Source organism: Callorhinus ursinus, unplaced genomic scaffold (assembly GCF_003265705.2).
Source record: "Callorhinus ursinus isolate GAN/ISIS: 27379988/994484 unplaced genomic scaffold, GSC_fseal_2.0 scaffold2, whole genome shotgun sequence".
NCBI classification, from domain to species: domain Eukaryota; kingdom Metazoa; phylum Chordata; class Mammalia; order Carnivora; family Otariidae; genus Callorhinus; species Callorhinus ursinus.
The window spans coordinates 96,485,776-96,512,207 of NW_027397064.1; the positions used below are offsets into that span (position 1 = coordinate 96,485,776).

The window sequence follows — 26,432 nt, forward strand, 5'->3', positions numbered from 1 at the left end:
TTAAGAATATATCAAATAATACCACTATCATTTTATCAATTAAAGAAGAAAAAAGAGCTTGTAGAATAATGTGTGATCAAATTGCTAGCTCATAATGAAACCTAGAAGAGATCCAAGAATACCGAGGTCTAGTTCTGTGGAATTTCCATTCCATACTGTTGTCAAGTTTACTTCTTCTTAAAGCATTGTTCGGGGTGGAAATTTAAGACAGTGGTTTACACTTGACAGTGGTCTCTTAGGGGAAGATTTCTTGTCATATTAGATTTTCAAATTATCAGAATTACTGATGTATTAAAGCAGTTTGACCAACACCATATTCTTGTCCATGTCTCATGGTGAAAGTATAAAGACTTCTTAGAGGATATTGCTCAAGAAGTGGTATTTCTTGTTTATATAGCACGTGAAAGCTCAAATACAGTATGCGCTGTTAAATTGATTTCTAAATTGCTTGAGTGTTTATACTCCTGCCAGTGACAGTGTGAGAGTTCCCTGTGTATACCATATTTTTATCGATACCAAGTTTTTCCAGACTACCATATTATTTCTTAGTAATGCATTATTGCTTCTTCCATTCCAATTTTTTATTTTGTTTTATTAAAATGTTCTTGCAATGGATTATAGATTATAAATAGCATTTGCCTTTATCTTTTGCATATTTAAAGAAATTTTATGACAGTGTACTTAGTTTAACTATATAGGACTATCTCTGGGTCCATTCTGTTACAATATCCCTAAAAAGTGGAAGCAGAAGCTGCATAGGTTATGCTCGATATAGACACACCAGGTTTGATTCAGAGAAAGCATGAATCAGTGTCTCCATGGACAGTGGTGAGTGGGCAGCAAGAAATGGGCAGGGGCTCTAGTCCTGCCTGTTTTAGTCTGATGCTGTCAACAAGAGAGCTAGTGTGTTAGGCCAAAGGCAAATTCCAAACACCCTAACTTCCAGAAACCAGAAACCCTAGACAACTTCATGTTTGTGTCATTGGAGAGTCCTTAGGAAACTCTTTGAAACTTTCATTTGTTTTAAATAACTCTCATTCTTCAAGCCTTAAAGGAACCTACACCTATGCCAAAATAATAATTTGACACCCTCAAGGAAGTAGTATTAATTGCATGCATTTTCTTTAATGATTCCTACATGTTATTGATTACTTATTCTTTAATATAGTTGATAAAAAAAGACTGAAAATTTATAAAAATCATAGATTCTCTCATGGGAGTCATTTTTCAGGTGCTTAAATCCTGGGTCCATTTCTTACTAGCCGTGGACCTTGAGAATATTACTCTCTGTCTGCCTTCCTCTCCTTATCTCTAAGATTGTGGCAGTAACAGTACTTCACCAACAATGCTACTCTCACGTTTAATGTATAAGTATAAAGCACTTGGGATAAAATCTGGCATACAGCATTTTAGAGGTATTAATTTTTATTATTTTTTAAATAGATTTTAAAAAATACCTTTGTCACTTGAAATTGAGCTTGTCTTGGAGTTTTAGTTTCACTAGTTGTTTAGGGAATGAAGCCTAAGTTCTTTGTAATGGCGTATCCCAAAATCCTTCGGGGAAGTTTTGGGATAAAGTCTGTATTTGTCAAGGTTATCTTTGGTGTACATGTAAGCATAAATTCAGTATAAATTAAAGGACGCATCTCCACAAATGCTAATGGTCCATTTCACGTGAGTATGACAGGCTTTGTCAATATTTGAAGTCATCAGCAAACTCAGCAATATGATTTTATTAGAGATGAGTCATTACAATACTTTAATTAGTTTTGCATTAAATTAATTAAAGAGTCCTGTAGTGTTTATAAACTAAAGACAATTCATTTCTCATCCTTAATTCTCAGTTTCTAATTTTATTTGCTATAAAAGAAATCCCTGGCTGTACAGGAGAGAGGTAAGAAATTCACATAATTTATAGATAAGAGGGTCTGAATTAGAATTCACAGGGAGAATTTTGCAGTAACAGTAGACACGGGAGAAGTCAATTTGAATGTGGCAAACTTTGTGGGAAAAAAGAAACAAGACTGATACAGTATGATATGCATTATTTAGAGCAAGCGGTGAGTAGACCACTTTATTTGTAGGAAATGTTTTATAAAAAGAAATGGTAGGTCCTAAAATAGGAAAAAATATCTTAATCATTTGACTGGAAAGGCTTCTGGTTTAAGAGGTTATGTCCTTTTTCTTTTCAAAAATAACTTTGTCTTATAAAAGTTAAAATCACTCATTGGAGGACATTTTCAAAATTTGCATAAGTATATGAATTCACAGAAATTCATATGTAAAAAATAAAATATACTATGTATAATTCTACCACAAGAATTTAAAGACTTTGAAAATCAGATGAACAGGTTTGAGCTTGAGCAGGGAAAAACATTTCACCAATTAGAACTTAAAATCCTGGGGCGCCTGGGTGGCTCGGTCAGTTGAGCGTCTGCCTCCGGCTGGAGTCGTGATCTCGGGGACTTGGGATTGAGTCCCGCGTTAGGCTCCCTGCTCCGCGGGGAGCCTGCTTTTCCTCACTCTCCGTCCGTGCTCTCCCTCTCTCTCTCAAGATACATGGAATCTTTAAAAAAAAAAAAAGAGAGAGAACTTGAAATCTAGAATTCAAAAAGCCTCAGCTCAAGCCCAGATTCCTTTTGCATTTTGTGACATAAGGAAGATTGCCAGTTCTAAGGTTGAGCTTACTTATTATATTAAAAATGACAGAAAATCACAACCAATAGTGTGTACACACACACACACACACACACATATGTATATGGACGTATGGATTCTCTCTAAAGGGAAAGAGGGTAAGAAAGATTTTATTTTATTTATTCATTTGCTTTTTTTAAAGATGTTATTTATTTATTTGAGAGAAAAAGAACACGAGCCAGGTGAGGAGGAGGAGAGGGAGAGAGAGAAGCAGACCCCCCTCCCCGACACCAAGCACCGAGCTGGATGCGGGGCTTGATCCCAGGACCCTGGGATCATGACCCAGGCCGAAGGCAGATGCTTAACAGACTGAGCCACATGAGGTTATGGGGCAGTCTGGTAGGCTGGAAACTCAGATAACAGTTAATTTTATAATCTTGAGCTACAGTCCTGGCGCAGAAATCCTTGAGGAAACCTGTTTTTGCTGGCAAAGCCTTCCACTGATTGGATAAGGACCCCTCACCTTATTCTTTTCTAAAAATCAGCTAATTGTAAATGTTAATCACATCTACAAACTGCTTTCATAAAACATGTTTGACCAAGCAGTTGGACGCCATAACGCAGCCAAGTTAGCACCTAAGATTAGCCATCACGACATAGTAACTGCTTAATGAATGGTACCTATCAATTTGACTCACACTTGTCCTTTCCTAAGGTAACACACTGTAATTCAGTTGTATCATCTTTCACCTAAATATCCCTTCTTCACTCGCTTGCCACCCAGCATCTGCAGAGGCGTGTGTTAAAAATGCAGATTCTGAACAGCTCCCATAGGTTATATAATGCCATTGATGTGACACAAGAGATGGAGCTAAGGTGACACGTTATCTGGCTCCTGCCACTCCACTGCAGAGCCGAAGCACAGATTGTTCTTGACGTGGACCAAACTCTTTGCAATTTCCAGAGGGTAACGTATTGCTCCTTCATGGCCCTGCGTCATTCCCCTTTGTGTACCAGGTCATTGTTTTCTTTCCATCCGAAGTCTTTGTCCAAAGACTAAAATACAAAATGCTAAAATACTCCTCTTTGATAATTTTTCTCCAATATTTCTACAAGCTAAGTGAATTACTTACTTCTCAGGATTTGAACATTCTTCTATTTTATCTCAAATTATTTAATATTTTATTTATTTACATTGCTGTCTTCTACAGCTGACCTATGGTCATTTCCAGAGCAGATGGAATACAGAATATGCTAAACATATGCCTTCTTCCCTCTCTCTCTCTCTCTCTCTCTGTCTCTCTGTCTGTCTTTCCCTCCTCTTCCTCCTTCTTTTTTGTAAAACTCAATTTTAGCACAAGGCAAAATGTAAGTTTAATAAATATCTGGTTGCACTGAGCAATTAAGGAAAGGCTGACGGCTGTTTGCATGCATGATCAGGTACCACAGAGGGTTTTGAGGATGGCATGATGTGAAGAAAAGTCCTGCATGAAAGGACAGGTCTGGTGTTAGAGTTCATGTTAGACTGTAAGCAATTGAGTTTCCAGGCAAAGAGCTAGGTTTGGAGGCTATTATTATGATCTGGAACTGAATTATAAATACTAAGTTTAAGAGATAAATACATCAACTGCTAAACTCAGATGTAAAATTTGATCACAGTCCAGCAACAAAAATTGTCTTATACTCATTAAAATACATTAAATTTTACAAATGTTATATTAATGTATTTTTACACTTAGCATACAAGTATATTTCTAAATCTTATTGTAGACTACTAATTTTTTAAACCACTTTATTGAGAACAAATAAAGATTGATACATACAAATGGCTGAACTTTGCACTGGGTACATACAAAAGAGTGTATATATTTTGGTGTAAGACTTGATGAGATGGAGATAAGTATATACCTGTGAAACCATCATCACATTCAAGCCATACATATATCCATGATGTCCAAAAGTTTCCCACGGCCCTATTTATTTTTGTGTGTGATGAAAACACTTAACATGACAAAGACTTCTTTTTTGATATTGCTCATAAAATCACCAGACCCATCCTTCTGATGGCATAAAGCTTTAAAAATATCCAGTGTTTTACTTGTCACAATCTAGGCATTTGAAGAAATCACTTTTTCTACATTTTATTGCCTATATCATTGAAAAATGTAATATTTTAGGTAATTCTCCAAATACAAATACAAACTATCAAACCTTCCTATCACCTGCATTTTCACTATTACTAGAGATTTAATTTAAAATTACATTAAAATCTTAAGAGATCAGTGATGGTTCTGTGCCTCTAGGAAATTTTCAATTTCCTTGATGTGTTTACATCTTCATTAGTGGAAATTTTGAACAATTCCATTGGCTTTTCCTGTAGGTCCTTAGTCCCAATTGGTTTAAAGGAGGTGTCATTGAAATCTCATGTTTCCTACTAAAAATCAAAATGTTCTTATTTCACATTCTACTCAGTACTCATTTTTTTCAGTATAAAAGTAATTATTTTAATTATCATTAAGCTATGTTTAGGAAATATATAACAAACATACAAATATAAGATATACACATGCATACACTCACACACACCACATACACATACACACAAACACATAAACACACACACACACACACACTCTGCTGCTGATGTCATGTACATTTTGGGATAGAAGTCTTGGGCCTAGAGTCCTAGCATACTCAAGGTGTTGTAGAAATAAAGAAAAAAGGACCAGTAAGAGTCAAGTTCTACTTCAAGTCAGGTCTTCACTGTAATGTGCATGAAGCTCATTTCTATACATTAATTGGTGCAGGAAAACTTCTAGGCAATGAAACCAAAAAATTTATACCATTAACATCTTCAAGTATTTATTGCAATGACTGTTTCCCATTTAAATGAATTTTGAGCATCTTTTTTTTACCTCGTTCATCTTCATTAGTGGAGATAATTGAAAACAAATTACCTTTTTCATGTTCTCTGTAACAAAATTTAATGTTCCTGTTTTTTGTTCCAGAAACTAAAAACAGTCCCTCTTAGCACATTTAGTAGTAGGCACACGTAAGGTCGAATGGGTCTCACTTCAAATTTGACACGGGGGAAGTTAATATCAAGAAGCTGATATAATTTCTTTACTCAATATTAGACTGGAAATAACCTAGTGAACTGTAATAGGATAACTGTTTGGATTTAACAAAAACAACAGTAAAACACCCTTAAATAGTCCCAAACATTTTTGACTGATAGATTTGTAATGTATTCAGGTATATATTTACATTAATATATTGTATACATAAATGTGACCGGAAATACATTCTCATACAAATAAAATAATTTAACAGTGTAGGTATATGTATAGAAAAGGAAAAAATATACATATACAATTAAAATATATACTATAAAAGAAAATTAATTTTTATTGCTGTGAAAATTACCTACATATCAGTTATGCACTCCTATAGACCTCACCTCTAGTGTCTGATAATTATTTAAATAGCATATTTAGGATTTTCTTATCTAAATTCAGAGATCTATAGAAAATGCAGTTCTGGGGCACCTCGGTGGCTCAGTTGGTTAAGCGTCTAACTCTTGATTTCAGCTCAGGTCTTGATCTCAGGGTCATGAGAAAAAGAAAAAGAAAAAAAATACAGATCTGTATTTTCTTAAAGAAAATACAGTTCTGATCCTCTATAAGCACACATTTCCTCTAGTTAAGCGTTGAATATTTCAATATAAGGAGAAACTGAGAAACTGGCATACTGTTAGATGTATCCACATTGCTTTTAAACTGTTTGCACTGGCCTTATTAGAAGTCACTTGATAAATATATGTTGACTTGGCCTTGGCCTTAGACTGTGAACCCTCTCAAGGTAGGTGTTCAAATTCTGTAATCCTCATAGCATGTATAACTGTATACTGAGCTATGGAGATAGCAGGCATGGATTTTCCATGCCTGAAAATAATAAAAGGGAAGCTGCTGAGGGAAGATGTTGCACCCTTTGTCAGCATGTGAAAATAGAAGTTATTTAAAGGCTGACAGTTTCTAGTTCAGGGCAGCTCTAGAAATTTAGAGAGTAAGGAGAAATATTGCCAGGCTTATATGAAAAAAAGAAAAAAAGAAAAGAAAATCATATATCTACTAAATGCTATTTGAGATAGCCTTTGCCTGTGTTATGTTTTTAATGTTTTATTCCACATTCAGAAGAACGAAACGGAAATCAATACTTTATCATAAAAAGTACCAGTATTGGGGCACCTGGGTGGCTCAGTTGGTTAAGTGACTGCCTTTGGCTCAGGTCATGATCCTGGGGTCCCGGGAGAGAGTCCCGCAGTGCACTGGGCTCCCTGCTCAGCAGGGAGTCTGCTTTTCCCTTTGACCCTCCCCCCTTTCATGCTCTCTGTCTCTCTCATTCTGTCTCACAAATAAATAAATAAAATCTTTAAAAAAAAAAAAGTACCGGTATTAATATTGGGACATCTGAAATTTACTTATTTCTTTTGGGGAAGAGGGGTTGCCTTTATCCCTATTTAAAGTGTTTCCCTTGGTTTATCCAGCATGAGTTATAAAATGTTATAGAGGTTCTGACTATGTGTTATGAATATACGAGTCACTAGGGGTATAAAAGGCAGTCTCTGTATTCCAGGAATTTACAGAAAATAGAGCTAAAGGTGGGGATACCCACCTCTTGAAATACCTGAAACAGGAGGGTCCTAACACAGACTTCATCTTGCAAAGGCGGGGGTTGGGGGGGCACTCTCCGACATGATGGGGCAATTTCCTGGAGGAAATGATCTGAAAACTAAGTTTTGAAGTTACGCTTGACCCCTGAAAACAACACAGAGGTTAGGGGTGCCAACCCCACACACAGTCAAAAATCCACTTGTAACTTTTGACTTCCCCCAAACTTAACACTGATAGCCTCCTGTTGACCAGAAACCTCATCAATTAACACATATATTGTATGTTATATGCATTATGTACTATATTCTTACAATAAAGTAAGCTAAAGAAAACAAAATGTTGCTGAGAAAATTATAAGGAAGAGAAAATACATTTATAGTACTGTACTGTATTTGTTGAAAAAAATCCACATATAAGTTGGTCCACGTAATTCAGACCCATGTCACTCAAGGGTCAACTGTATATAGCAGGATCTTTATTTGAAGGCATTCCTCTAGACTATAAGGAAGTTCTCTATATGAAAAGAAATAGAATAGATGCATATGACATCACATGCTTTAATTCATTTATTTATATTTTTAATAAAAAACTATGACTTGATATTGCTGACAAATGTGAAAACATAAAAATGAATCAAATAGCCAGAAATATAAAATGTCAGCAGATTTGTACCAGAAAGAACCATTGTTTGTTTCCTAGTTCTAATAAGAATTCACTAGATTTTCCTTAACTTATCCTTAAACAGTTTTGAGTTATTTAGCAATAATGAGGTAAATGCAACAACCATATCTTTTTTTTCCCTGTCTGTTTTCCCACAGAAATAGCAATTTTGCTGGCAGTTCTTTTCTCAAGCTGCTCCTAACATTAAATTAAATAATAAATTGTGTAGTAAGAGCTGTGGAGGCTCCATAGCTGCAGATTTTTTAACTATAAATCTCGGTCACGCACAATCCAATGTACTAAACACTTTGGACAGTTATGCTAAGAAACCATTTGAATGGAATAACAATGTAGATGATAATCACTGAAATTTCCTAGTTTCTGTTTCATTGCAACTAAGGTTTGGCATATCTCTTATTATTACTCTGAACGTACAGGGTTCTCCTACAGTGATGTCAAGTCATATTCCATCAGTGGTCTAAATAGAAACTTTAAAAGTAAAATTATAATAGTGTTATTGTAAGATGTGAGCCACCCTACACAACCCCTGAGGTAAAGAGATCCCAATTATGGAAAGTTTAGTAGTCTAGTGATTTACCTTGTTTTATTAAATGACATGAAGAAAACTCTCTGAGGGGAACTGATGTCTGCATTAATGGCAAAATTCTGCTTGTCAGAAATAACTTCAGACATCCATTAAATGGTGCATAGAGAAGCTCTCCCCTTGTTCTCCTCCTTAAAAACAACAAAGGAAATGAAAATGTGAAAAGAAACTCTATCTTTTATGATACTATTAATCAACCACAGCCTAAACTGTAATCTCTAAGGATCATAAAGTAATAATTCCCCAGAGACAGAAAAAGATTGAAAACGAATATATACTTAACCACATTTTTGGAAACATAGAGAAATAGACAAATTGACACTTTTAGCTGGTAATTTTGACACCTGTCTTATGGTAAAATATAGAAAAAGTAGATAGAACATCAAAAAGGATATAAAATATTGGATCAACACACTCAACCAACACGATGTCTTTGACATTTACAGAACACTATACTCAGCAATTACAGAATACACGGCATATACAAGTGCACATGCTGGGCCATGAAACAAATCTCAGTAAGTAGAACAGAATGGGAATCACACAGAGCATGTTTTTGGACCACAAAAAAATTAAATTGGAAATAAACAAACAAAGATCTCTCTCTCTCTCTCACACACACACACACACACACACACACACACACACACACATATTTTTATTGGACTAAGAATATATCCAGAAGAAATATTGTATTATATATCTAGCAATTCCAAATGTAAAATCCATCCTGAAGATATATTACATATGTGCCTAAGGGCATATAAAAAGAAAATTCATTGGGACATTATTTATAATTTAAAAAGCAAAATAAAAGACTAGAAACAATTTAAGTCCTCATTATTAGACTAGTAAAATGAATTAGGGTGCATAAAATATAAAATATTAAGAAGTCATTAAAACTACTATGACCCTTCTGCATGTGCAGATATGCAATGCCATCCAGCAATAAAAGCCCATATGACTAACCAGTATGCTCTCATTATTATAATAAACAAAACAACTATTTTATATCATTTATACTTTTATATTATATTTTATGTTATTTATATATATTATATTTATATAAAAAGTTAGGAGTGGTTGTCTCCTGGGACAAAAATGGCTTTTGAGAGTGACATTTTATATCATTTAATATTTTTTCAGAACATCTCTTATATTTTTTTTATTTTTTAAAGATTTTATTTTTTTATTTAAGAGAGAGAGAATGAGAGATAGAGAGCATGAGAGGGAAGAGGGTCACAGGGAGAAGCAGACTCCCTGCTGAGCAGGGAGCCCGATGTGGGACTCGATCCTGGGACTCCAGGATCATGACCTGAGCCGAAGGCAGTCGCTTAACCAACTGAGCCACCCAGGCACCCAGAACATGTCTTATATTTTAAATGAAATATATTTTAAAAATTATAAATGACAAAACAAAGTTTTAAAGACAAAAGTGATTACTTTTAACACACCATGTAGAAACTATGGCACCTCAGGGACTTTCAAAATAGAGAAAAAGATGACAAGTTACGTGTGTGTGTGTATGTGTGTGTGTGTGTGTAAAGATAAAGTGGATAAGCAGGAATATATATCTTTTGTACTCTGCAGTACATATTAGCAATGATCATATAGAATGGCATGAGGTTTTATCTCTGCTACGAATATGAAACATAATTGGGAACAAAGTAGCAAGGGAATAGATTAAAGTAAAAATAATTACTGGTTTAGAATAGTTGGATAGTAGGTAATTTAGTCTTTAAAATATATTTGATATTATGTTGTTTTATTGTTAGAAGAGGAATTATAGTTTGAGAATGAACAAGGGACATAAAGAATTACATATTTAAAGTTGAATAAAAGAACCATGGCTTGGTCCTTTAGTTTTACTTGTTAGGAAAAAAAAAATGCTAAAGTTGGAGAGGAATGGTAAAAGATTTTGGTCAGTATCATGATTTTTTTCTAATGTGCTCTGATATGAACAGTAGAATGAAGAAAATTATATATAAAATCATGTTTTATATATAATATATAAAATTTGATACTCAGGTCCTTATCTATTCAAAATTATCCCAGTAATTACATTGTACGTCCCAGAACTAAACTAGAACAAGGGGATGAACATAGCTAAGTGTGGCTGTTCATTAGAGAGTAAAAAAGCTTGTTCACTAATTTCTTTGACTTCTGTTTATGTTACCCCAATTCAGTGTCTTCCAAAAGAACCCTCTTAGAAAATTTACATCATTTTCTGTTTCTGTTTTTTGTTTTTTTTCCGAACCAATTTTTTTGTCTCTAAAGAAGCCCTGTCTTGTCCCCGGAAAAATAATGACATATATCTAGTGGCATATCAGATCTTTAAGTGATGCTTTGAACTAGAGTTGTCCTCAAATGTAAACCACTATCGCTTTTTTGAAATTCTGTCATTTGCCCAATACCAAGAGATTCAGTGTGAAAAGGAAAAAGAAATGTATTATACCAGGAATATGATAAATTTCATACTGGAAAATAACCTTCCATTTCCAGAGCATTCTCCAATTAAAAGAACTTTGACTAAAGTTGAATAAATGATTTCTCAACTCAGATATACAAGAGTGAGCTGTTAACAAAACAAGGCTCATGTGAATTCAGCTATAAACTCTAGACAAAACATTAAATGAAACAAAATAAGACTACCCAAGGATTCTGGAGACTGAACAAAACCATGCAAATTTGGGAAGGAGGTAAAAATTCGTAGTAAAGTGAACAGCACGGTGTGAGTCCTCCATTTTGTTTGTTTTCTTTAGGGTTTTATCTTAAAAGCAGCTGTATTTGAGGCAGAGGTGGATATGTGGGGAGCTGACTCTGAAAGGAAAACCCACTATCTTCAGACAGGAGCAAGAGGAAGAGCCCCTGGCTGACCATGACTCCCAGAGTGAGGGGGAAGCCCTGAGAGAGTTAGAGAAGAGGTATGAGCAGTTGTGTGAATAAATTCAGTCAACACCTGAACTAAAGATTCTTTAATTTTCAAGCAAAGTCCTTAAAGTTGCTATTCTGTGTTCCTTGAGAGTCAGGAAAATAAATGCATACAAAGGGATGACAAGATATATCAGCATAGAAACGTGTGTGTGTGTGTGTGTGTGTGTGTGTGTACTGTATTTTACACACACATGTAAAAATATGAAAAAGAACAACATGGGCATTTCTGGAATTGAAAAACATCTAAGTAAAAAAGCAACTAAATGGGACTTGGAGCAGAATGGAAATGACAGTGCAGTCAGTGACATACAGATCAATACATATCATTCTATCTGAAAAAATAGTAAGAAGATTAAAAAAAGAAAAAAAATAGAGCCCCAGGGACCAAAGGAAAATTACAAAAAGTCTAACATTATGGTAACTGGGATTTTAAAAGGAGAGGAGAGAGTAAAACAGGAAAAATCTTTGAAGAAATGATAGCCAGATATTCTAAAATTATTAAAAGACAAAAATGTACATATTCAAGATGTTCAGTGACCACACTCCCCCAGGGAAAAACAAATTCTAAGAGAACCACTCCTGGGCACATATTAGTCAAACTGTTGAAAACTAAAGATAAAGAGAAAATGTGGAAGCTACCAGAAAAGCACCATGACAAATTAGATACAAAGGGACAGCAATTAGAAGAAGCCTGCAGACTTTTTGTCAGAAACCATGGAGAATTGAGATAAAATAAAGACAATTTCAGATTTAAAAAATAAAGGGATCTGTCTTCACCTGACCTATGCTACAAAAAATGTTCTCAAGTCTGAAGAAAAAGAATAACAGAGGAAATCAGATCTTAGGACTGAAAGAACAGTGGAAATGTTATATGTATGAGTAAGCATCAAGCTCTAAATTATGTCTTCTGTATAAAACATGCTACCGTTAAAAGCAAAAAATGGCCATAAGGCTTTGAGGGTATATAACGTATTTTTGCATGATACTCTTCACAACCACAGCAATGAAAATGGTGGGAAAGTAAGAAACTGTACATTTACAACATTCCTATATTTTTCATGAGCTTATTAAATTCCATAATGATAGCTTATAAAAGGCACTTCAAGTTGTTAGTTGACTAATAAAAATCAAATTGTCTGGTAACTTTAGAACTTAAGGGTATGTGATGATTTATTTCCATCAGTCAAACAATAGGTGGAATCATGCATTCATAAACAGCATTCCTTGTTTGTTAACATTTTTGTTCCTAGTATTTTTGAAAAATTGAAACAAGTCATTTTGAAAGTGCCTCTTGAATGATCAGTGATTTATAACTGTTTCAACTTTTTCCTATAACATGGTAAGCCGTTGAGGTTTTTGTCGTTGGTCTTATTTCCAAAACCTAAGATGAATTCTCTTGGTAACTAATCTAGTTTTAATCATATAGTTAATGAAATATTTCAGTTTTTCTGGTAGCATGTATTACTCCCAAAGATCATGACCTTCAGAAATTTAGTGAGTAAAATGTGGGAAATATTTCCTGTAAAAAAAAAAATAAGCACTTGAGTTTTGAAAGAATAGGAAGTGTGTTTTTAGAATCTGCTTTGTGTCAGTCACTCTAGAGAACTGGTTGGAATGAAACTCACAAATTGCTGAGACTGTAAAATACAGAAGCAAAAGGTGATAAGTCAAGAAATACTCTGAACAAAATTGTAATGGATATAGCACAGTAATATGCAGATAAGGCTTGTTAACTGCATCTCTTTTTAAAGGGGATAAATAATAGGTTTGTGTTCTTGAAATCATGGTTTCTTGATTGGGGTTTGGAAGTGATGTGTGTGTATTCACAGGAAGTAAAAAGAGACTTTACAAAACAAAGAAAGTTATTTGCAAAGACATTTGGGGAAGATTTGACATATTTCCTCTGGAATTTTGGCTTGTTATATCACAGAATCTAAAAGATGATAAGAATGAGGGATGTGCTAGGATAGAATGGGGTTGGCTCAGTTGATCTGGAATACTGTGATGGCTATATTTTTGATGGGATTGTAAATTGAGAGTCACTCTGGATTCTTAATGCATCTCAAATGGAGTTTAAGTAACTCTAGCAGGTATAGGTAGAGTTGGATGGAGTCCACTGAGGTGATTGTCTTCTAACAAAGTTTTGAAATGCTAACCCATTACAATTGTGGGTATGAAAAAAAAAGCTGCATAGTTTTATAAATAGTATGGATAAGATTTATTTTTGTGGATTTTTATTAAACCATGGGCATGTGAGGGGACCCAGAAGATAAGAAAGATCAGAGCTAACTTCTCATGCATGACTTGAAAGGCATAAGAAAATGGTGGATCCAAGAGGAAAACAATGGGAAGCTGATAAGTGAAGCCTGTCTGGGAATGAAGCTTCCCTGTTAAGTATCATGTGGTTGAGTAGTTAGGCGCTTAAAGTAAGGGTAATATATAAATATGAATTAGTTGGTTTGGGAGATCCTCACCCATGTTTTTAAAGAAACAATGAAAATGTTGCTCTAAATTGATCACATTAATTCCAGTCAATCCTTAACGTTTAATTTCTTCAAGATGAGGTTTGTGATTGCTACTGAACTTTGCTGACATAGAGTTGACCCACATCTTAGAGAAGTGCTATGCAATTTGAAATCTGTGAAAATAATTGGTCCTTAAGGATGTAAATAATGATCCAAATACCAGTTCATTTTTTATTTAAGATATAGGACCTGTTTTAAAATGCGTTTTTAAAATTTTCCCTTAGAATATTTGGCCTGCAAGATGTTCTGATTAAAAAAACAAAGTCATGGTCAAATGCATTTAAGAAATGCAATATGATGTCATGAATTTCAATGATTCATAATGGAATTAACAAAAGGTTTGAAGAATGCCAAATTTAAAAGAAATGAAAGAAAGGGAGGGAGGGAAGAAGAGGGAGGGAAGAGGGAGGGAGGGAGGGTGGGAGGAAGGAAGGAAGGAGGAAGGAAGGAAGGAAGGAAAAACTGTAATTTTGCTTAATTCATTGTTTTGTTGTTTTCCCCTAGACCAAGCATCAGTAAACTTTTTCTGTAAAGGGCCAAATAGTAAATATTTTTGATTTTGCAGGACAACAGGCAAAATTGAGAGGGTATTCCATAGGTACTTTTGTAACAAGACAAAAATTGTCACAAACTTTTATTGTGATAACAAAATAATAAGTACAATGTTTTGTAATACATGTCTACTAATGAGAAGAATGAAAGTATTTTTTTGTGGGAAAACGTTGTACATAATTGAGATCCCAGGTAAGTGTCCCCTCTCATCAAATCACAAAGTTTGGTCTGCAGAAACCATTCATAGCTTGTGAACCATGCAGTATCAAAGACAGACTAGATTTTGCTCATGCACCATAGTTTGTTGAACCTTGCCCTAGACCATGGAATTCATTTTCATATGATGCCTACCTATTAGAACTAGTATTTCAGAATATTATTTCTCTACTTTGAAGAGCCAGGGATTGGTAAAGCTGATTGGCATGAACCTCATATGAAAATGAATTTTTTTTTTATAATGGGGTAGAAAAGTTATGTTCTAAAGGAACAAAAGGGAGCAGGGAGCATCTTGAGATATGTGATAATAATCAGGAGTCACTAGACAGGGCTGCTGGGCCATGACATCCTCAAGGGACACCAGGTTCAGTTAAGGCAAAGAGGAAGAAGGAACTTTCAGGAGAAGAAACGGAGTAGGGGAATGTTGGTTGGTTTGGGAGTGCCTCTTTTCAAATGTAGCATGAAAGAGTATGGAAGGATGGGATGACAAAGGGCCAGGGATGCTAAGCATTATTACTGGGATGATGGCAAGGTGGAGGATCAGTTGTTAGTGGCAACAGTTACAATCTTGGGATGACTGACACAAACTGGGATAAGTGACAAAAGAGATTAAGTTGAGGAAGTCTGTGTGAGGGAAGGTTATCACAAAGCCTGGGGCGAGGAGACTTAATTGTTGTGATGCTAGGATCCTTAGCAAGTTTGATGGTCTTTGGTTGGATACATGCTATTACAAAACATCCTGTTGTTTGGCTCAGGCCAGGATCCCAGGGTCCTAGGATCAAGGCCAATGTAAATGGGCTCCCTGCTCAGCGGGGAGTCTGCTTCTCCCTCTCCTCTGCCCCTCCCCCCACTGGTGCACATGCACGCTCTCTCTCAAAAAAAAAAAAAAAATCCTGTTGCTTAAACTGTGAGATGGATTCTGGACAACAGACTTGCAGCCTAAATGATTTTGAGGAAATAACTTAAAATTCTGGGTGTATCTCCTCAAATATCGTTCTCCTTTTTGCACTTCTCCTCCTTCTCCTCCTTCTCATTATTACTTTTCAATTGTGAGAAAAAAAAAAATCTTTTCAGGGAGACTGTTCTGAAAGTTAGCCTAAATCAAACCATGATTACTTTTCATCTTTTCTTACTATTCTCCACTTGCAAACCCATAAATGAATATGCACTGGTGATAGCACCCCAGAATCCCACTGTTTGTTCCTCAATCATATATCTCTTCAAGAGTTATGATACCCAGTCATCAGTGGCAGCTGAGTTCGGACTTTCTCAAAAGGCATTTTGCTATCTGTCTAAACACAGTAGGAGTGTCATAGAATTGCAAATGAGTTGAGTTTAAGTATATAACCATCATCCCTCTGTGTATAGCCCTCCCCCACCCCACACATAACTTACTATCTTCTTTCGTCTTTAAATTTCCTTCATTAAGAGAGTTCAACAGGGTGCCTGGGTGGCTCAGTTGGTTAAGCGACTGCCTTCGGCTCAGGTCATGATCCTGGAGTCCCGGGATCGAGTCCCGCATGGGGCTCCCCGCTCAGTGGGGAGTCTGCTTCTCCCTCTGACCCTCTTCCCTCTCGTGCTGTCTATCTCTCATTCTCTCTCTCTCTCTCAAATAAATAAATAAAATCTTAAAAAAAAAGAGTTAAACATATTTTTCCCAGTAGTAAATATGTATTTACATGTGTCTTCAAATAATATTAAGCATATAATATCATCTGACTTTAGCTTTTGAAAAAAGTAACATTTCATTAGAAAGTGTATATAATGAATCTGTTCAAGGTGGATTTTTCTGTTTGGTGTGTCAGTGCCTTTCTAAGGGAGAAGCAAATAAAAAAAATACACTCAAAAACCATATGTATGTGATGACAAGTGGATGAGATTGGCAAAGGTGAGGGTCGCCTTATAGGTGGATTAATATATAAGTCCTGAACAATATACTTTGCTCAGAATCTTAACCTAAAGAATTTAGCCTTTATTCTTTATTGAATACTGAGTAATAGAATACTTCTTTATTTTTTATTTTTTAAATATTTTATTTATTTTTATGAGAGAGATAGTGTGCGCATGAATGGAGGGAGGTGCAGAAGGAGAGGGAGAAGCCGACTCCCCCTGAGCAGGGAGCCCAACATGGGGCTCTATCCCAGTACTCCTGGACCATGACCGGAGCCAAAGGCAGATGCTCAACCAACTGAGCCACCCAGGGGCCCCTAGTATAGTTCTTTAATTGGATCCTCAGGTAGAGCACTGACAGAAAGATGCAGTTTTATTATCCAATTTATTTTATTAAATGGATGGGAGTGGAGACCTGAAGGGAGGGGACAGCAGCAAATAATCTATGGCAAAGAACCAAACATGAAATACGAAGAGTCAGAAATTGCTCTTTTACACACCCTCTTACATGCTTTCATCCACAAAATAAAAAGTTATTAGGGTGTCTTGTGCCGCAGATACACATACATCATAGGTCGGGTTTAATTATACCCCACTGCAGCAGGCAGATTAACTGAAGCATGGGGGACAGCCATTTCTGTAGAACCTCACGGGGCAGGGAAATATTTCAAGTGCTTTTATTCTGAATCCCAAGTTATGCTTGAATTTAAATGATTCCCATCCTCAGTTTATCATTGGCTCTCTTAAATTTGACTTCATAAGAACATTAACTAGAATAAACAGATTAATTCTGGACAAAGACATTGCATTATTAAGGTCAACTCTTCCATGGTCATTTTACTGATATCCACTGTTTTAGGTGGATATAGCAAAATAGTATTTGGATGTTTCTGTACTGTTAAAAAAAGAAGAAGAAAAGAAAAGCCCAGCCAAACAAACACCTATATTTCTTCATTTGTGGCCAAGGATGCCTTGAAATTGCATGAAGTGGAATAGAGTCTAGAGCTATGGGAAAATGTGCATGGGAGATAGCCAAGGCTGGTTCCACCTTCTGCATTTTTCAATTTGTTTTCTTATCAGCATGCCTATGAACTGGAAAGCATTAGGCACAGACTCATTGATAAGCATATGAGAATTTCTTCCAGTCTCCCTCAGCCCTCCTTCAGGGAATCTCTTCTACGAATATAGGAGTCCCCATTCAAAATAAAAGGAGTCATAAGACAAATATAAAACAAATTGTTTTAGCATCAGAGGCTAAGGTGCATATGCACCATGCTTTTTTGCAAATCTGTGGAGGGATAAATGGGGGGACAGCTAGCTGGGGCAAAAAGAGGGGTTAATTCAGTTTGCTCCTAACATAAAAGACAGTGAAGGGCTTTCCTTAGGCATGACTGTTAAACTGTTTTAACTGTTAAACTGTTGAATGCCCTCTGGCAATTAGGATTCCTAGAAGCCAGCAAGAGAGATACTCAGGTTCATTTCATGAGAAAAGGAATTCCCTAAAAGGATATCTGAAAGCTGTGGGAATCAGTGAGAAGGTTGGAATTCCAGGACTGGAAAATGAGCAGGAGTCACAAGGAGCCAGGCATCGACGAACACTGGCACGTGTTCAGGAAAATTTGATGGGGATGCTGCAGGAAATAGGATTAGGATGCTGAACTGACAGTACATCAGTGGACATTTCACCTCTGCCTTTGCTGGACCCTTGAGGGTTTGCTGTGGCTCTTGTGAATAATTTCTCAACCTTATTCCTGATGGATTCAGAGCCATAGGTGGGATCATGACCTAGAGATGTTTATCTGGCTTTTTATCTTTATGATTAGAGATCAGGCTGTGCTTCCCCCCACTACTCACATAATGTAAGAATCCTCCAAAATAAGAATGGAAGTCAGATCTTACCAGCCTGATAAGAGAAAAAAGGTACATCATGTAGCTGATATAGAGAAACAGAGGGTAAAGTCATTAACTTACCTTCTTCAAATGCTTAAGCTTCTTTTTAGGATAACTGGAGAGGAATGTTTGATTCTCTTCAAATTACGATAATATTTTTTATGGCCAATACTTACTAGTTTCAGTAGGTTTTGGAAAAGTTGAGCATCTAATTGCAGGTACATAGAACAACATTCATGGCCTAATTTTGGTTTCTTTCATGCTGTAGACCACCAAGCAAAGTATTAACATCACCACTTCATAAATGAGGACACAGTATCAGAGAAGTGAAATAACTTTGTTGCCCAGTTTTACAAAGAGCTCTACCAGGATTAGGTCCCAGGTCTCTCTGATAGAAATCCCATTTTCCCATACTTTTGCTTTTCTTTTTATTTTCAGTTTCAGTTTCCACTGCCATGACACATATTAGGCAGTCATATTTTCATCTGAATTAATGTCCCCCTACGTTGGCTTAATTTTTTGTTACCTACCACACGTACATTAATTTTGTGTATACTTGTGAAGTCATATTAGATCATGAGATCTTATACCCAAGGCTTAGCACAGTGCCTAGCATATAAATGGTGCCAGATACATATTCAGTTTATGATGGAGAACTGGTAAAAGGGAAAAAAGGCAAGAAGAAGGAGAAAAGAAAGAGAAGAACATGGGGTAGAGGAGGAAATGGATACACAGTTGCTAGGTCATACCATCCTCTAGCATTTGACACATAAATCAGTACATAAGGATATTTTTAATAATGTAATAATGTTGATGACTGTCTTCTGTAGGTCCCAGTTTATCACTGGAGGCCCATAAATATTTTTATAAATTCAATTATCAAAATGTTCTATTTATCATAAGGCCTTCTGTTACCCTAGATGAGTTTGACAGACTGACATATCGAACATAGAGTCTGCCATTGTTACATTTCACTGATTAGAGTTTGCTGTCAGTTGTCTGTTTGCTAACTTGTATCTGGTGTCCATTTTTCTCCTTAAAAAACACGGATAAAAGGGCTTTGGAACTGGGAAGTGACTTACATAATTAAGAATTTAAGACAAAGGGATATATTTCACTTCTTTGAAAATGCATAATGTTCTGTAAAGGTTTTAGGAAATAAGAACTCTTTGAAAGGGCTTCCTGATATGAATAATTGCAAATGTCAAGGGACGAGAGTTCTCTGATAGTGATTATATCTCTAGAATGTCAGGTACTGGTACAAAGGTGACATGAATGATTTTAGTGAGTTGTTCTATATCCGAGAGATGGTCCCGCAGAGAAATCTAAGCAGTACTCTATAACCCACAGAGAGATTTATTCAAAGCCAAAATGTCAGAGGTAATCAAACTATTTAACTTGTGCTCATAGCTTTACTTGGCATTATATAAATGGACACTCAGAATTTATTACATACGGGCAAATTAAGGAAACAGAATTTTTATAAAGTTGAATGATGCACTTGTAGTTTTCAGTGAAATACTGGTAATCTTTATGGTAGTATTTTAAGTGAATTGTTTACTAATAAAGTTCTGCATACTATTTTTTCCTTTTTCTCTAGGTTTAACATACATGTAGCAAATATGATTTGTGTGCACTCCCATCTACATAGTGCTCACAATAGAAAGGGAACATTGTTTATATCCCAGAACCCCTATTCTGCCCTTTACCATTCACTATTCCCCTCCAAGGGTAATCTTTACCCTGACTTGCAGTATTATCAGTTATAAATAGCACTGCTATGAGCATTCTTGTATATATGTCTTGATTTGTATATATATATGTACATATATACACACACATATAATTTATATATTTATTTATAATATAGATATTATATATATATAATATATATATGTCCCTGTTCTCCTATATATATGTAAATTATCTATCTATCCATCCATCCATCCATATACGTTTCTGTTAGGATACCCTTTGGATGGAATTCCTGAGTCATAAGTCATACAGATGTTCTGCTTTGATAAGGGCTGTTACAGAGATTTACAAAGTGATTGTACCAATTTACTCTCCCACCAGGAATTCATGAAAGTTCCAGCTTCTTTACATCCTTGGCAACACTCAACTTTTGGCTCTCATTTTCGTTTTAGCCATTCTAATTGTAAAACCAAACCACTCCGTTTTTTTTTTTTTTCTGCTCATATTCTTTCATGTTACCCAAAGATTTTAAGTTATATAAATCAAAATAAGGGCTTTTTATTTGTAAGTTTATACTTAAAGACTTTAAAGAATTATTCCTCAGAATGTTTCCTAGACTTAAATGTTAGCATATTGCTTAAAGGGGAAAATTTTATTTCAAATTCAGTGAAACCAGTTTCATTAATGGAATGGGGCTTAAATATTTCAATACTTTTATATGTTAAAAACATTTTAAGTATCTTGAAACAGCTTATGTGTATGATGAAGTTCAAGGTGGTTTATTTTTTATAGTCTTCCTTTTTGTCTTGATAAAAAATAATTGTATGCATAATTATATGTTTTAATACTGTCCATATAATGAAACTTTCTCATTTATTGAAAAATAGTAACATCTGTCACTAAGCAATGACTCCAAATCACTGCAGAATCTTCTTTTGTGTCACTTATTTCCAAAATATTATTATATTAAATTCATTTTAATAACAAATATTTCATTTAATATAAATTCTTTATAAGCAGGCATGATTGAAAATAGAAAATCTGTTCCTGGTAAAGCAGAAGGCAAAGGTTCCACACAAATTTTGGGGACACTGTTGAGCCAGGGAGTATGGTGAGGTTGGAGTATAACTGGTGGACCAGAAGCCAGAAGGAAGCAAGGATTTGGTGGCCTGGAAATTTAGATTCTCTGTGGGTAGGGGAAAAGGTGAGGACTGCATATGGTTTGAGGGGTATGAAACTAGTGTTAAAAACTGCAGTGATTGACTCTGGAGAGTGAAGCTTTAAAGGGTCCAAGTGAGAGATACTAAAACATTGACATTGGAGTTCACAAATGTTATAGACACAGCAGGAAGTCATATGTTAGGATTAATGACTCCATTTTTACAGTTATTTTCTCTATTAAGCAGAATATTTGAATCATCCTGCCAGCATTCTCCCATTTCCACCTTCCAATGATTTATTGTCACCAATTATTTTTCTAATTGCTCACCTGCTCATAAACTTACAGCTGTCAATTATTAACAAAATGGGATTCCAACCATTTGGTCTAGTGTTCAAGCTGCTCCATGGTTAGCCACCATCTTAACTTTTAGACAGTCATAGGTATGTAGAGGTGTTCCTGAATCTTAACGTACGATTCTTCTAATATTTCCATGGTAGTTCAGCTTTGGATTTAGCTCATTCTGTTCCCTTAGCCTGGCATTTCATCTTCTCTACCTTCCTTATTCTATGAAATCACTCCTTGTCCTTTATGACACAATTTAAGTTCAGTATCTCATAAATGTCTTCAGGAATCACTTCTCCCACCTGACCTCTGCAAATCATGGCTAAGGCTTGTGGTACGTATTTTTTTCATTGGATTTTAGGAGTTTACCTGCCTGCCTCTCACATAAAATTATAATCTTCTTGAAGAGAGGGACTACACATTAAAATCTTTATAGCCCCAGGCACACTTAGCAGAGTACTTTTGAACAACAAATTGCAAATTGGCTTTTAAAGGTTTGGGAATTAAACTAAATTATTTCATTTATGGAACATACACATGCAAAAGACTTACGTCAAAATGAATGGCTCTCAACTGGAAGCGACTCTGCCCCTTCCCTCCAGGGGACCATTGGGTCATGTCTGGAGACCTTTTTGGTTGTCACAACTGAGAGAAGGGGCTGCCACTGGCATCTTGTATGTAGAAGTAAGGAATGCTGCCAATCATCCCACAATGTCAGGGCAGTCCTCCACAACCAAGAAATATCTAGTCCTCAATGTTAGTAGGTTGAAAAACTCTGAGTTAAGAAGATACCCTTTATCATTACTTTCAAATTTTATAAAAATTAATAAAAAGGATCACCTACTCTTCATGTAGCCTACATGCCAGGCTAATTTCTATATCACTGTCATTTTTTATTATCACTGACATTATTGTTGGTACTTTATTTATACATATACTAACCTGTATAATTTACATACATGTACAAATGTAATCAAGTCTTTTTAGCATATTTTCCCAGTCTTTTCTGTTTGATTACCTGTTTTTTATTCCTCTCTCTCACTGTATATCCACCTTCCAATATATACAACCATATTAAAAGGCTAGCATATATCCTTCCAGAGTCACAGTCATACATACATATATTTATGTGAATGTATACATTTGTGTGTGTGTATATATATATATACATACAGTACATATGTAAATATGTATCCCTATAATTTCTTCATGGTTTTAAACATATATATTTATAATATTTGTAAATATTATAAACTATCACTGAACCACTATGGCTGAAGTTGGCTAGATCAACTGCCAAAGGCAAATGCCTTCAATTCCTAACTACAAACTCTCTCCTTTTTTCAGAAAGTAACTAGAACCCATCTAGCAAACAAGCTGAGAAGACTAGTTTACAAGAGGGTCTGGGAAATGTGAATTTTGGGCTTCTAATGGCCCACAGTAATCAAAGACTATATAGGGGCAGGCATGGAGCTGACAACCAACAGACAATGACCAATGTATATCGTTGGTGAGATTCCTGCTAGTATAAGTTTGTATTAGTATTGTAATTATTTCGTGCATGAAATAATTTTTTGTTTTGTGTCTTTGTCCCTTAACAATATCTCAGTGAAACTCCTCCATGTCAATTCATGTAACACTACTTTGTTTTCCACAAAGCCTTGATGTTATAACATGATGTAGATGAATCATAATCCATCCAGGCATTTGCTTTGATGGGTTTTCACTTTGACTCTTCTTTTTGGCCATCATAAACACTGTTGAAATAAATATCATGCATCAGCATTTTCTACATATTGGTGCTTTTTTTTTTTCCCCCTACAAGGTGAGGTCCCGGGTTTGGGATTGATGAGATGGACTGTGTTTTGTTTTCAGTTGTCATATTGTTTTCCCATATGGGCATACCACTTTGTTTTCACAATCAACATAGGAAAGGACTCCTTTCACTATATCCCTGCCAGCAATATCTGTTATCTGAGATAGTTTCTTAAATATTTTTTTTTTCCCAGAAAGCAACCCAAATACTATCCCAACTAGACTGTTACAGATCCTCTAACATCATGACAGTGCCTGGGGAATTTTGAATGATTCAGAGTTTTCTGATTTAAAATTGTGAGAATCAGTGAAGGTGGAATAGCTTTTCAGTAGTATTTCAGCAAAAATAGGTCTAATATTCAATTATATTCCTGTTTTATTTTGCTGTTTGTTTGTTTTTTTTAATCTGGTTAAAAGTTCACAAGAGTCTGCTATTATCAGGCATTGTCTCTGGTTGAACCAGTCACAGTAGGCTAATTTACATTGTAATTAGTCCCAGTTCCAAAATCTTAACGACTTTTAACATCAAATGTTCATTTCTCGCTATGTGTCCATTACAAATTGGCTAGGGGTGGGGAGGGGATTTGCTCCAAGCCTCTTCACCCAGCATTCCAAGTTTCTGAGGTGTCCACCATCATAAGCATTGCTGGTGGTTGTGGCAGTGGGAAGAGAAGGTGAAAAATTGGCCATTATAGACTCCTGCAGAGAAGTGACACCACTATGTCCAATCACTTGGTAATGACCAGTATCAACTAACACACTGATTAATTTCTTAGAACATTTATTACATATTTCTTATCATGACTCAGCACATAGTACTTCAGTTGCCTTCCTGTTACCTTTCTGGAGACTTTACCCATTTTGAATAATTTTGTAAGTGTATTAAAATTGATTTTGAAAAACTGGATAGTTGGCTTGCTATCTAAATTGAAGAGTAAAATGGTCAAATAGCTATCCATTCCTATTTGTTATACCGTTTAGATGGCTCATTGAAGGAATTTATTAATGGCATCAAAAATATTATGATAATCAGTAACATTAGGATAAATGGCATTAGTGTTTGTCATATTTTCAACGTGATTTAAATCTAGTTGCAGCCCTTGATGACTGACATTTGGATCCAGTTTAATTTTATCAGAGTGCCCAGATAGTACCTGTGAATATTTGCACTTCTCATATTGTTAAGCTAGTAGTTACAGTTTGTGATTATTTGAAACTAATATAATCCAAGGAAAACCTTTGGCTATTTAAAAGAAGTTAGAAGGAGCACCTGTGGCTCAGTCTGTTAAGTGTCTGCCTTCAGCTCAGGTCATGATCTCAGGGTCCTGGTTATTGAGCCTCACGTTGTGGGTGGGGGGTGTCTCTGTTCAGCAGGAGTCTGCTTCTCCCTCTCCCTCTGTGCTGGTGCTCTCTCTCTCTCTTTTGCTCACTCTCAAATAAATAAAATCTTTAAAAAATAAAAAAGTTAGAAGATTATAAATGTACATTTTCATGAAGGCAGTCACTAACTTTTTGTCCATTTAAAAAAGATCTTGTGGACATTCCTTGGTATTGCAGCTTTCAGCAAATGGAATTAAAATTCTGATTCCATATTGCTTGTTCTTTTACATTGAAGCAGATGTCAGTTTCATATGGATTCTGAATATCATCCAGTCTGTTCTTCAAATATAAATGTAATTACTGGTCAATGGTTTTGGATAATTTATACATCTGCTGAAATCGTGGAGGTTTTATCAATTGTTTTGACATAGAGTTTGTTCCTTTCAGAAAGCTGAGGATCTGGAACTATTACTTTGGACTAAGTCACCTCTACTCCTAAGAATAGCCACATGTGCTTAAGTAGCATGGGTGTGGATGATCTGAACTGTTATTGCTTCCAAGTCCTAATAGAAGGTGCAGGTACAGAAAAAGGATTCCTTCCAAGTAAGGAAGACTTTGTGTGCCTTTGTCACATACTATTTGTGAAAGGCAAAAGGAGGTAGTATACAGAAGATGTAAAGCTTAAGGTTTAGATGGTTAGAATAAAGTGAATATATTTTTTCTATTATACAGGATTGTGAAAGTCATTAAGGCCAACTTCCATCCAGTTTTCAGACACCGGAGATAACAGTTCTCAAACTTCCAGCAAAGTGTGACCCACATGGTTTCAATAATAAGCTTATTTCTTATTTCCTATCATCCCTTGAAAACTTTCTAAATGAAGTGAAAGTAGTAAATATCATTTGTTACCACCTCTCCTCTTTCCACTATTAGTACTAACACTACTGCTTGTTAGTATTCTACTGCTGCTCCTGGTCCGTATTTTACCAACATAGTATGTAATGCTGGTCAGTTGTTTGGGATAATTTACACATTGGCTTAAGCTATAGAAGTTTTATTTTGATTTATAATTTGTAGCCTCCATAAGGCTTAGGATTTTGAACCGAATTACCATTTTCTAGTAAAAGTCACATGGATTATATGTTCTGTATGCATCATGTCATGTTTACAGCAGGTGTGAGACTTATCCACATTTTATAAAGGAGAGAACTGAGATTTAAAAAGGTTAAGAAAATTATATAAGTCCCTTGGATTTTAAATTTAGGCTGCCATCATGATGATATAGCCCTCTCTTTTGAACACTGTTTTATATCTTTCTTTCTCCCCACCCTCACCCCTCAAAAATTCTTATTTTGGCCTTCTCACCTGTAAGATAAATGACATGCAGTGTTAAAATGATTAATTAGATCCACTCACTGTTATATACTTGCCAAATCATCAGAATGAAAGTAGAATATCAATGAAATCTTCTGGATATTAAAATTGCTTCTATCATTTTGCACACCAAGATTTAAAAT

General features: G+C 35.5%; 1 protein-coding gene across 7 annotated transcripts in view; it reads left to right on the plus strand.

The window, feature by feature from the left end:
- DPP10 (dipeptidyl peptidase like 10) overlaps positions 1-26,432 on the plus strand; it is a 691,476-nt gene that overhangs the window by 528,360 nt on the left and 136,684 nt on the right. The window contains exon 1 of one of the 7 annotated variants that reach the window (XM_073884916.1): positions 18,205-18,463. The exons of 5 other annotated variants lie outside the window; for them this stretch is intronic. Coding sequence is in view for 1 of the 2 variants with exons in the window: in XM_073884910.1 (XP_073741011.1) it covers positions 19,953-19,961 (9 nt within the window). In the remaining variant the exon portion in view is untranslated. Of the gene's footprint in view, positions 1-18,204; positions 18,464-19,940; positions 19,962-26,432 lie in introns of those variants that run through there. One more of the 7 variants, XM_073884910.1, reaches the window with a different exon arrangement.